At 45.8% G+C, this 12874-nt stretch overlaps 1 protein-coding gene across 1 annotated transcript in view; it reads right to left on the bottom strand.

Moving 5' to 3' along the window:
- Positions 1 to 325: 325 nt before the first annotated feature.
- Positions 326 to 12874, bottom strand: part of LOC308573743 (uncharacterized protein) — a 62183-nt gene continuing 49634 nt past the window's right edge. Inside the window, exons 48-58 of the mRNA XM_081170981.1 lie at positions 12625 to 12833; positions 11492 to 11595; positions 11221 to 11339; positions 10659 to 10832; positions 9288 to 9490; positions 8176 to 8279; positions 7474 to 7592; positions 3357 to 3527; positions 2325 to 2572; positions 1737 to 1843; positions 326 to 1564 (exon numbers count right to left, since the gene is read on the bottom strand). Coding sequence (XP_081027107.1) covers positions 609 to 1564; positions 1737 to 1843; positions 2325 to 2572; positions 3357 to 3527; positions 7474 to 7592; positions 8176 to 8279; positions 9288 to 9490; positions 10659 to 10832; positions 11221 to 11339; positions 11492 to 11595; positions 12625 to 12833 — 2514 coding nt within the window. The 3' untranslated portion in view covers positions 326 to 608. The remainder of the gene's footprint in view (positions 1565 to 1736; positions 1844 to 2324; positions 2573 to 3356; positions 3528 to 7473; positions 7593 to 8175; positions 8280 to 9287; positions 9491 to 10658; positions 10833 to 11220; positions 11340 to 11491; positions 11596 to 12624; positions 12834 to 12874) is intronic.

Raw genomic sequence — 12874 nt, 5'->3', positions numbered from 1 at the left:
CACCATACCCTTCTTTCTACTGCTACTAAGGAAAATAAGATTTATGAAGACAAGAAGGGGAAATGCTTTCTACAGAAGCCACACATGGTCCTCTTTTCACATAACAACCTACATCTTTATTTGGGGTTGCCATAAGGCCAGAATTTCCCAGACATGCATGGAATATTGCAGTTGACAGCAATGTCTGGACGAAAATCATGGAAATGTCCTGGAAAATCCAGATATATGGCAGCCCATGTTGGCAGTGTCATTTTTGCCAATTTTCCATAAGATTTTACCCAAAAAAAAAGCAGCTCAACAACTTTTCTGTCCAGATCTTCACTGTTTGAAATATGGTAATCCCATTTTGTACAAATTTCTCGGTAATGTGAAGCTAGAAGGATACCAGAATACTTTGATGTGCACCATTGGCTGGACGGACAATTTATTGCATGATAAATATATTCTGTGTAATCAAACACAACAAATTCAAGATTCCAGAGTAGCAGGATGCTAGAAAACTGCTATCAGTTATCTGGAAAGACACTGATACACAACACTGTAGTCTGATTCCAAAGAGTGTCTCTTATTTAGGCAAATTTGCAGGTGGGTTGTGAAACAGAGGTGCACTATGGGGAAATGGTTACAATAAAGCAAGGGAGGAGAAGGCAGGTGAAAAATAGGACTGGGTGAGTCCATGCATATGCAGGGGCACCTCCAGAGACATTTCCAGGGGTGTAAGTTGTATTGCCAGCAGCGACAGAAGTTGTTCCCGGGATACGCTGACTGTATGCTGTATCTCTTCCAGGAACGGGAGCTGTAGTTCTTCCAGGAATGTTGCTGTTTGAGCTTCCATGAACTGAAGTTTCAGTAGCTCCCGGGATGTGAGTTGCAGAACCACCAGGGATGTTGCTTGTTGCTCCACCAGGGAGGTCAATTGCACCACCACCAGTGGTGTTGCCTGTTGCTCCTACAGAGATGTGAGTTGCAGCAGCATGAGGGGGTTTGCTTGTTTCTCCACCACGGATGTTGGTTGCAGAACCACCAGGGATGTTGCTTGTTGCTCCACCAGGGACTTGAGTTGAGGCTCCTCTAGTAACATTGCTGGTTGTGCCTCCAGGGATGTGAGTTGTGCCACCACCAGGGATGATGCCTGTGGAATTTCCAGGGATGTGGCCCGTAGCAGTCTCAGGGCTGTGTGTTGTAGGAGCAGCAGGGACACTGATTGTGGTGCTTCTTGTGACGTCAGGGGTATTGCCTATGGCACTTCCAAGGGTGGGAGTGGTAGTCTGTCTCGAAGTGCAAGATGCAGACCATCCAGTCATCCATCCTGTGTTGCCTCCTGGGTGGAGAGTTCGGGCACTGCCAGAGATGCCTCCAGCCTCTCTCCCAGGGAAGAGGGTTGAAGCACCTCCCTGGATGGCCCCTGTGGCAGCTGCAGGGACCTCGGTTGGAAGAGTGGTGGCATCTCCATGACTGCGAGACGCAGATTGCCCAGGGGCATCATCTGTGACATTTGCAATGTTCTGAGTTTTGGCACCTCCAGGGGGGTGATTGGCAGTTCTTCCAGGGATTTGTGTTGCTGCTGCAAATGGAAAGAGAGGAAGTATCAGTTTGGGAACATGTCAGCTAAGAGGACCAACAATCTGACTTGGTGTCAGGCTGCTTCCTACGTTCTGCTCACTTTTCTTCTTTGTTTTGGTTGCTGAGAAGGGAATGCTACCCTCAGACCCTCCCCCTTAGTAACGAAAGGTTACCTGTGGGTTTGGGTTGATGATCACCCAGGAGGCAAAGGCTTTTGACCTCTGCAAGTTCTTCCTGCCGTTTAGTAAGGCTGGGGTGAAGTGTGACAATCTCCTTCATTCTGCGATTAAAAAATAAGTTTTGAAGCAGCAGTGAGGTATTTTTTTAGAGTGGGACCTTTTGAGCAACATTCTAGGAGGCTCTGTTCAGAAATTTATCTATTCCCCCCTCATTTATTCATTAATTCATTCATTCTCTCTCTCTTTCTCTCTGTCCTATCATTTACAACAACATTCAAGGTGATATGATATAGGGGTGGATGAATCTGTCAATGTTGGTTTCTCTCAGTTTCTCATTTTTTCTCCAGTCTTAAGTTCCACCCCATCAGTTTGCAATATTTGTTTTTAAAAGTCCTCATGAAAATTGCTAAGTGTTTTAGTGCTTATGTCTCCTAGTTTTTGTACTCAGTCTTGCCCAATATGCACATTTTTACAAGCCACCCTTTCTTCTGCATTTCTGAATGTTATTTTCAGTAATAGATGCCTTTTCTTTCTTTTTTTGCACACTTTCCCCCCACCCATATTATGCCACCTCTGACTTACGTGGAATGGAAGAGTTCACATGTTGCCTTGGAGGATGACTGGGGGTGGTGGGATGTCCCCAGAGTCGGTAGGAAGTTGGAGAGCAAAAGGTGGTAGACTTCGTTCCACTGAGAGGAGTCCATTGAACCTCCTCCTTTCTTGAGGAAGAGAAATACATTGTCCAAAAGCTCTTGCTGGCTTTCAGGGGTGAGAGCAGCCAGTGGGGACGGTCCTTGACACATAGACAAGATTTCTGCGGGCTTGTAGCTCTGCGTGGAAGACACAGGGATGAAAGAAGTGGGCTTCACAACAGTCCAGAGAAAGAAAGAGCTTTCAGGATTTCTGTAGGGTGTGCCAGTGGTATTCTTAGGCTCAACAGACTTCCTTCACAAAACATATCAAGAGATATGAATGCAGGGAGGGAGCTGGATTTCACAAGCCCATTCCACTAGATTACACGTTAATGGAAAGCACAAAATAGAGCCTATTGGCAGATCCACACCATACATTTAAAGCACATTGGACATACATTGAAGAACTCAAGAACAGCTTACTGGATCAGGTCAATGGCCCATCTAGTCTAGCATGCTGTTCTCACAGTGACAAACCAGATGCCCGTTGGAAACCCGTACCAGGATCTGAGCACAAGAGCACTCTCCCCTCCTGTGGCTGCATCTAAAGTACCTCACTTTCCCCCCCCCCCCCGCCAAGAATCCTGGGAACTGTAGTCCCACCTCACAGAGCTACAATTCCCAGCACCCTACCAACTACAGTTCCCGGGATTCTTTGGGGAAAGACACATGCTTTAAATATGCATTAAAGATGTTTTAATGCACGGTGTGGATCTGTCCTGTGTTTGGCTATGAGATGCTCTTCAGTGGCATGCACCAACAAATTGTGTAGAAGTCATCCAAAACAGGCACAAAATGGAACACTGTCTTATCAAGGAGAGGTATCAGAAAGTTGGAACACGTAGATCAAGTGAGACTGTGGCCAAGGAAATAGATTTTAGCACATCACAAAATGACATGGGAACCGCCCCTCCAACCTTACCTTGCAGGGAGGGCCTTTGAGCCTGGACAAATATTCACGGAGCGAGCCATAGTTTTTAAAGTTCTTCACGACCCCAAGAGCCAGGCTGGCCAGGGTGGAGTTGTGCAACATCTGGGCAATGACAGTTAAGTCGGCTGCTTGGGCTGGGCTGAGGGCAGAAGGGTTCTCCATCTGCGGATTAATTATAAGGAATTACTGAAGGAGGACTGGAAGCTTTGGAACTAGACTGGTTTGCTTGGGACCACTAGACTGGTTTGCAAGACCCATTTCATTTCCAGAGGAGGCCTGGCTACCTCTGATACTTCAGCTTCATATCTGGACTTCATCCAAAGTGGATGTGCACCCCTAGTCTGCATCATTTCCTATGCAATCCGTTTTCACTTGTGTCTATTCACCCGGTCAAATGCCATTTATCAAGTTTTGTGCCAGGCTTTGCTTTGTCTTACCTGAAGGCTTCCATTATTCCCAGTGGTGATAGTGCCCTGGAACACACCAGGCATGGGAGATGGGTATGGGCCATTTAACATAATTATTATATAAGTAATGAGGGTGTGTGTCAGTATCAAATTCCAGGTTACATACAAAGCTGCCTTATATTAACTCAGGGCAATGGTCCATCTGGCTCAGTACAATCAACAATGACTGGCAGAGGCTCTCAGGATTTTAAATAGGACTCTTTCTCAGCCCTACCTGGAGATGCTGGTGATCCAACCTGGGCCCTTTGGCATGCAAAGCAGGTGCTCTGCAACTGAGGTGTGCTCCTCTCCCTACTGCCTGATGTCATGGACTGTTTGGACACAGAGGAATGGTGGGAGGAACCAGCTGAGGCTCAGAACCCAGGGATTGCTGGTGAGACGACAATAAGTGGACACAGGGAGGAGAAGAAGAAGAAGACTGGAAGGAGGAAGTGTTGAAAGCTGAAGAGGTAACAGGGCTTAGTAAGTCTGTGGCAGAGAAGTCCAGAACTGGAGGCTGGAGAGGAGGGAGGCCAAGAGGCAGAGAAGAGTCTGGCATGTATGTCTTCCCCTCCTGCTGCAACGAATTCCCTTGCCCCTTGGTCTCCCAGAACAAGAAGAAGCATTAAAAGGATGATGAGAAGTTAGCTTCATGCAGGTGCAATCTCCAATTGAATGGGGGAAACCCTGGAGAGGAAGGGACTTAAGCAGCTGTGGGGAGGTGGGGACCTTCAGACTCAGTGACTGCTTCATGGGAGCAAGACCTACTGGAGATGAGCTGCTGTGCTCATTAGGCCTGACAATCCTGTGCAGATGCTGTTTTTGCTAATAAAGAGTTACTCCAACTTGCTCGGTGTGATTTATTGCTGGCTCACTCCTGTCACCTGCACACACTAGACCTTATCCCAGTAATCAGGCTGCCCTTGAGTGTGTACAAAAGTTCAGATTCTTAGCTTGTGGCCCCGTTCTGTAAAAACACCCCACTTTCTAATAATCAGGGGGTCTTGGACTAAACGATCAGATGTCAAGGAAAATCTGGAAGCACCCTAACCATTTTTGGTATCCCATCAGTGAGAGCCTTTATAGACAGTTTAAAAATTCACTCAAGGTCATGCTACCAGAGTCTGGTGCCAGCTTCAAAGCACTGTTTCGGATAGGTCAGTACGTTTCCGAGCATAATTCAAAGTGTTGGTGCTGACCTTTAAAGCCCTAAACAGCCTCGGCCCAGTATACCAGGAGCAGTGTCTCCACCCCCATCATCCAGCTCTGAGGGCCTTCTGGCAGTTCCCCCCATGCAAGAAGTGAGGCTACAGGGAAGCAGGCAGAGGGCCTTCTCGGTAGTGGCACCCGCCCTGTGCAACACCCTCCCATCAGATGTCAAGGAAATAAACAACTATCTGACTTTTAGAAGACATCTGAAGGCAGCCCTGTTTAGGGATGTTTTAAATGTTTGGTTTTTTATTGTGCTTTTAATTCTGTTGGGAGCCACCCAGAGTGGCTGGGGAAACTCAGCCAGATGGGCAGGGTAAAAATAAATTATTATTATTATTATTATTATTATTATTATTATTATTATTATTAGCCTGGACCTCTGTTGTTTTTGTATAAAGACCCTTGCTTCCTTTTGCCCTTAACCCTGTGAGGATGTTCCTGCCTTGGTCCCATTTTACAGATGGGCAATTGAGACTAAGAAAGCAGCAAAAGCTTGCCTACACTTTTCCTCCAACTGAGCTGTGATTGGATTTGAGAGTTGTACCTCATAGATATACAATTCTTAGCACCTTGGGAAAACTGTAGTTCCCAGGATTCTTTGCTGGAAGCCATGACTGTTAAAGTGGCGTAAGAGTACTTTAAAAGCGTGGTGTGGATGTGACCAGAACAGGTCACTATTCTGTCTGCACATCCAGCCTTGGCCACTGCTCCAGGTCTGCAATTAGGCGTGGCTTCCCTAGGTGCTATTGGTCACAACTAGCACAGCTATAAATGAACTTCGCCACACCTCTATGTTTGGATTGCAGCCTAATATTGTTAACAGAGCAAATTCTGTGCAGGTCTACTCAGAAATAAACTAAGTGGAGCATACTCCCAGGTTGCAGCCTAAGAGATGTGGGGCTTCATCTACTGTCAGAATAGACACATTGAAATTAATGGAGATGATGAGCCTGAATCCATTCATTCCAATGGGTCTAATCCGAGTAAAATTTAATTGAATGCAACCAATAAAGAATCTTCACTTTTACAAACCTATTTATGGAGTATAAATCCATTTATTCATTCCTGCTGTAGATACTGCCTACCCCACTCTCGCCCACACAAGACTATGGCTGATGGGGGTTGTAGTCCAAAGGAGTCTGGAGGGCCACAGGTTGGCAAAAGATGCTTTTAAGTTTAGTTCAATCAGTAGCAATCAGTTGGTCGAAATGCTCAGTATCCCATGTAGGGCTGGCCTAATCAGTTCCAGTTCTTCCCCGTTTCTCATTTTTCTAAATCATTTTGTGTTTGTTTGTTTTAATTTTGGTTAAGCCCTTATTAAAATTCAGAAACATTTTAGTGTATATTTCTCCTAACATACACGTTTTTTATGCAGTTTTCCTTGATGGACACATTTGTGCAAAGCAATTCCCCCTAGCATAATGCATTTTTGCATGCTATCCTTTACTCCTATATTCATTTTTAGGCCTGCATTGCCCCATTTTTCGTATATATTGCTTGGGTGGAGCACTGGATTGTAAAATCTGGAGCGGTGCAAAGTTCAAAGGATACCACTGGGTTTCTGTTAATATATTGTTGCAGAAACAGCAAGTGAAATGTGAATTGGACTGAATTTCTACTCCATCCCATGTCTGATCCCACCTTTCAGGGGCATGGGTGTGGGGTTAAAAGGACCACATTACTAATATGTGTGTGTGCGTGTCTGTTCTTAAAGAAAACACCACCATGAAACATACCAATTCAGCTGTTTTCAACATTATTATTATTTTATTAATTGAGCAGATCAGCAGAACCACAGAATAAAGAGCGGGTAGAGAAACAATGCTGTGGATACCAGCAACCATTTCCAAAACACAGAAAAATCATGTTTGATTTAGAACCGTTGTTACATGGTTAAATACAGTGTTCTTTTTAAAATATGTAAGGAAGATACCCACCCAGAAAAAAACCCTTCTTGCATAAATTTTGACAGAATTCATGGGTGATTTTCCATGTCCATACTGTTCTTGAAAACATTACACTGTCTGTGTTAAAAGTCTGTGTTTGCTTTAGAAGAAAACGCAGCGCTTCATTTTGCTGCTTCTCAGCTTAATGATGATACTCAAGCATTGAAAACTGAACCATTACGGGAGAAATTTGCTCCCCAGATTGCTACTGATTAAACTAAACACCGGCCTTGAAAGACAATTTGGTTGCCAATCAGGTTGATTTCTGAAGTATTTACTTTCTAAAGCAAGCAGTAGTTTGAAAACTCGAGAAGAGAAGAAAGAGTGGAATATAAAGAGACTGCAGAGAACAACAATCCTTTCCCTTAAAGATATGTCAGCCCCCTTTTGTCGATTTTAGGCTGGATGAAGATACTTTCATTGTTGCACAGGGCTGCTACTGTTCCCTGCAGAGGAAAGAGGTGGGGCAGCCCCCACTGGAGCACAGTGTCGTGAAAAACTTACTCCATCAAGTTCTGGGTAAAAAGCTTGAAGTTCACTCAGCTTAGCCACTGTGCAAAACTCCCCCAAATTCTTTGTCAGCCAGTCTCGGATTCCTGTAGTCCCACCATCGCATGCTGACCCTGTGGAGGCAAGAGAATGTGTCAAGCGAAGACCGACTAAAATCCACAGCTGGGTTCCTTACAAAAGATGAATTTGTGCAGAAATAATGTTGGAAGTCTATTACACCCTCCTCCTCCTTCCCTGCCCTTCTTCCAACCAACAGAACAGTTTGCCCCAAGCACTGAAGAGGTAAACTTCTGAGCAGATAAACTGTTCATAAACACTCAGCAATTAGTGGTTGAGGTTGGGGGAAGGCTCAATAATTAGGTCCACCAGGCCAGTGAAACTGTTTTGGCCAAGATTCCACCACCACCTGTCCGACACCTGACATCACATATCAGCCAGTTGTCAAAAGGGCTTTGCAGGTACTGCCTATCAGCTGGTTGTTGCGGCTTTCACAGCACAGTACTTTGGCCCATGTGACTGAACTTTAAGCTATGGTGACAAAAAGGGGTCACCTGTGGCATCACATGATGAGTAGGTGAACCACCATGCTCCCCTGTCAAGCTTGGCCCACAGGGGGCAGGAGAGATAAGGATTTGGTCCATTTCCCACTCCTGTTTCAGGGTGAAATTCCTAAGACCTGCCCCTTTGGCTCCTTACCTGAATCAGCAAACTGATAAGCTAAATAAGCCTTCTGGAAGTCATACACATCTTGCCTCTTCCTGGCTGATAATGTTGAGTAGAGACCATCCATCGCTTTCACACTGAGGAAGAAACACAAGCAATTCCACACATTGGCTTGAGTCGCACTTGTTTTTCCACCTATTCACCGTATTCATTTACTAGCATCCAACCTGCCCTTCCTCCAGTATAGGCCTTATCCATGACTTTCAACCATGGAAATGAAACGGAGCACCCATATTCAGAGGCAGTGGACCTCAGAGCACAAGGTGCAGAGAACAAACAATAGTTTGGGAGGGCTATAGCTTTCTCATCCTGCTTGCAACTGGCTCTGGAGTCTTTTTGGAAATAGGGGATTGTGTTCCACTAAGTTTTACTCAGAATAGACCCAATGAGTTGAATGAACCTCAGATCATAGCTGCCAACGTTTCCCTTTTTTAAAGGGAAATTCCCTTATTCCAAATAGGATTCCTCGCAAGAAAAGGGAAAAGTTGACAGCTATGCCTCAGATCGTCATGGCCATCAATTTCAATGGGTCTCCTCTGAGTAGGACTAGCATTGGATGCAACCCAGAGTGCTGAACTAGGTGGTTTGATGAAACCAGCCTTTGTGTCCTCAACTGGGTATAGCTGCTTCCAGGCTGTGGTTATTTGGGGGGTGGGGATTAAGAATATAAGAGCTCTGCTGGATCAGGCCCATCTAGTCCAGCAGCCTGTTCTCAAAATGGCCACCCAGATGCCTTTGGGAAATCTGCAAACAGGACCCGACCACAAGAGCACTCTGCTCTCCTGTGATTTCTAGCAACTGGTATTCAAATTAAGGTTACTCAAGTGAAGTTGAGTGGAAGATCTTGCACAATAAACCCGCTTCCCCAAATTATAGTAAAATTATAGTAAAATGCACTGGAAAATGTTGGAATAACACTTGCTCAAGGCAGCAGAATCTGGTGTCCCCACAACAAATCAGGATGGATGCTCAAGATGCAGATTGTGTGGTAGCCACCAATGTGTACAAAAGGTAACCTCTGTCTGTTATCAAACTATGTGAAGGCACCTCGAAACTACTGAGGTAAATGTATGCCAGCTACTTACATGGTTTGGTAATACGGGCAGGGCATACCCAGGGGTAGCAGCTCAAGAATTGTTCCATTGACACCCGGGAGAAGGAGGCTGAGTTTCTGGAACCAAGTGTTTGTGTCTTCCAGGGAACTGGTGGCAATCTGTGGGAAAATTATCTCCGCCGATAGCATCAGCATAGTGTCCCGCACTTTGGGATTACTCAACAAGCCGCGGTTCTGGAGGAAGAAGCAAGAGAAAAACCAAGGAATAAGTTCTAGGTGGAAGCAGAAGTGTTGAAGACATGTTACTATTTCTGCAGCAGGGTCTCCAGCATCCTAGAGCTACCCAAGCAGGGGAGCTTTGAAGCCATTGAGAATAAATCTTCTCACCCTTGGTGCTGATTGTAGACAATCAGAATGAAAGGAGGTGAGTGAGCCACAGAGGATTGGCTCCTAGGGTCACTCTGGAGAAGGCACACAGGAAGAAGACCAATGAATTGTTCCATATGCTCCAAAGCTCAGCATTTAGGAACACTGACAACACTAGGCACTCCAGTTTCAAGAGAATGGTGTGTAAGTTCTGTTACATACAATGGAACTTCAAGGAAAACACAATCTAAGTCACTCCACATGAAGATATTGGAGCACTCCAAACCATTTGCCCAAGTAAGCGCACAGAAAATAGAAGGGCAACACATGGAGATCTGCATTGATTGTTATAATGCAACTCTAATTATTTACTAGTATAAGATTGTTGTACAATCTTAGAAGGAGGTGTGACTGTGGGTATCATGAAGGGACCTTGCACTTCTGATTTTGCAACTACACCCAAAAGGATCAACGAAATCAGCTGACAACGTTTCACACAATGGAGAACAATGGGCTAGTAATGAGAACCCTTGACAATTACAGTGCTACCTCGGGTTAAGTACTTAATTCGTTCCAGAGGTCCGTACTTAACCTGAAACTGTTCTTAACCTGAAGCACCACTTTAGCTAAAGGGGCCTCCTGCTGCTGCCGCACCGCCAGAGAACAATTTCTGTTCTCATCCTGAAGCAAAGTTCTTAACCTGAAGCACCATTTCTGGGTTAGTGGAGTCTGTAACCTGAAGCGTACGTACCCTGAAGCGTATGTAACCTGAGGTACCACTGTACATGAATTTTGAAAGTTTGTAGGAAATTGGAAAGAGTGATCTCGAGACCCAAACATCAGGAGGGCCCCATCCTGGTGAAGGTTGTTCTACATAGCTTGAAATCCACTGCTCTGGAGTAATTTCCAGTTACCCCAAAGGTCACAGATCATGCATTCCCATTGGAGTTGACCACCAGTGCTCCAGTTACACGGCAGAAAATCACAGTCTGTCTCCAGCCCTGGAGGAAAAGTCTGTAAACAAGCTTCTGTTTACCTTCAGCACCAGGGTGTTGAATTCATCCAGGTATGTGCTGAGGAATTGCTCTGGCTCCTTCTTTCTCTGGATGGCTTGGAAGACGAGCCCCATGGCTGAGCTGCTGTAAATGGTGTGGCCTTCAGTGGACAACTGAGCCAAGGCACTGGCGGAGAAGAGGTCCAAGGAATCCACCTGCATTTGGAAACACAGAGCTGGAGTTGGATGGAAACCAGGCTCAAGCTCAGAATCCAGAACTCTTCAAACACCCCAAGCTTCCAGTCATCAATAAGTCAGTAAGGTGCAGATTAAACCACAGTTTACCAAGGTCTGAGTGACACAGGAAACTGTGGTTTTAAAAAAAGGAAGTGAAAGCTTCCAAACTCTTCCTTGCGTGAGCTTATTCAAGCTAAACTGCCCAAGGGGAGCAATGATGGGGGAGAGGCCTTTAGAGGCTTTGTGAGCACCAAGGAAAGGCCTCAAGGGCAATACATTGGTGACCTGCGAGTTAGTGTTATGCCCGAACCAGCCCAGAGTCAAGAACACCACAAATGTTAAACTCCAAAGTCTGTGCCGCTCTCACCCCACGGAAGTCGCTTTTCAATGCAGTGAAATCTGAGTAGGAGCCATAGGCAGAAAAGGGTCCAAAGAATTTGCTCAGCCACTCTTGGTCTGTGGAGGCCCCCTGAGTGCAGGCAGAACCTGTGGCAAAATCATAAAGAGGGAGAAAGAGAATTAGAAATGCAGACGCATATTTCTGAGGTTTAACATTCTGGAGAGGGTCTTCATCAGGGGTGGGTAGAAGGTAAAGTGTGCCATTGAGGGGGGGGGGGAGAGGCGCTTCATTTGTTTACCTGAATTTTGTTCTTGGAATTCAAGAATCCTCTTTATGAAGGAGAATATATCATCTGGATTTTCAAATGTGCTGTTGGCATGATGATCATTTAAACCCTCCACTCTGCAAGATTAGGAAGGAGGTTGTAATTGAAGTAGTAATAATAATAATAATAATAAATTTTATTTATATCCCGCCCTCCCCAGCTGAAGCCGGGCTCAGGGCGGCTAAAAACAATAAAATAATACAACATTCTAAAATCATTTCATTATAAAATTAATTCAAATCAAATTGATGGCAACCATTGGGCTAGAGTTCTGTGAAGATTGCCAAAGGAGGGAGTCAGGCTGTGCCCTGGCCAAAAGCCTGGTGGAACAGCTCTGTCTTGCAGGCCCTGCGGAAAGATGTCAAGTCCCGCAGGGCCCTAGTCTCTTGTGACAGAGAGTTCCACCAGATCGGAGCCACAGCCAAAAAAGCCCTGGCTCTAGTTGAGGCCAGCCTAACCTCTCTGTGGCCTGGGACCTTCAAGATGTTTTTGTTTGAAGACCGTAAGTTCCTCTGTGGGATATACCAGGAGAGGCAGTCCCATAGGTACTAATACTCAGTTTGGAGATTCAAAAGAAGGGAGGAGTGAAGTTAGGAGGAGGCGTTTTGGATCAGCAAAGCATCTTCCACTGACAACTGGGGAGGAGGCCCATCGCCCAGTGACTGGGCATCTGCTCTGCATGCAGAAAGTCCCAATTTCACTCTGCAACATCTGCAGACAGTGCTTGGAAAGACTTTCTGTCTGAAATACTGGAGAGCTGCTGCCAGCCTTCGTTGGCAATACTGAGCCAGATGAACCAATGGTCTGACTCAGTCTAAGGCAGTTTCCTAGGATAATGGGCAGAATTCAGTAGGCAGAACATCTGCTTTGCATGCAGAAGGTCCCAAGTTCAATCTCCAGGTAGGGCTAGGGGAGATTCCCACCTGAAACCCTGGGGAACAGCTGCCAGTCAGTGTAGACAATACTGAGTTAGATGACCCAACCGCCTGACTGGGAGCAATGCAGTTTTTGAGTTTCTGTGACTGTTCTCCTCATCCTTGGCTGCGCCATGCCAAATGACTCCGCCATCACCCCCACCTTGGGATAGGCATAGAGTTGGTACCTACATGGCTGCCAGAGAATCACAGGACATGTCACTGGGCAGGAAGCCGAGGTTCTGGGCATCAAGACTGCTCAGGAAGAGAGGGAGCCTTTGCCCAAACCACGCAGCATAGTCCTCTGCGGTGAAGAGCTTCAGCACGCCACTCAAGTGGCAAAAGATCTCGCCAAGGATGAACCGTTTGGTCTCCAAGTTGGGCAGCTGAGTGAGCTGGTGCTTTAAGAAGAAAGCAAAAGGCACAGAAGGTACAGCGTTAG

The sequence above is a fragment of the Podarcis bocagei genome, assembly GCF_964188305.1.
Source record: "Podarcis bocagei genome assembly, chromosome: 14".
Classification (NCBI taxonomy): Eukaryota; Metazoa; Chordata; class Lepidosauria; order Squamata; family Lacertidae; genus Podarcis; species Podarcis bocagei.
Note: the sequence above shows the minus strand (reverse complement) of the source record. Positions and strands in the feature narration are given on the sequence as shown.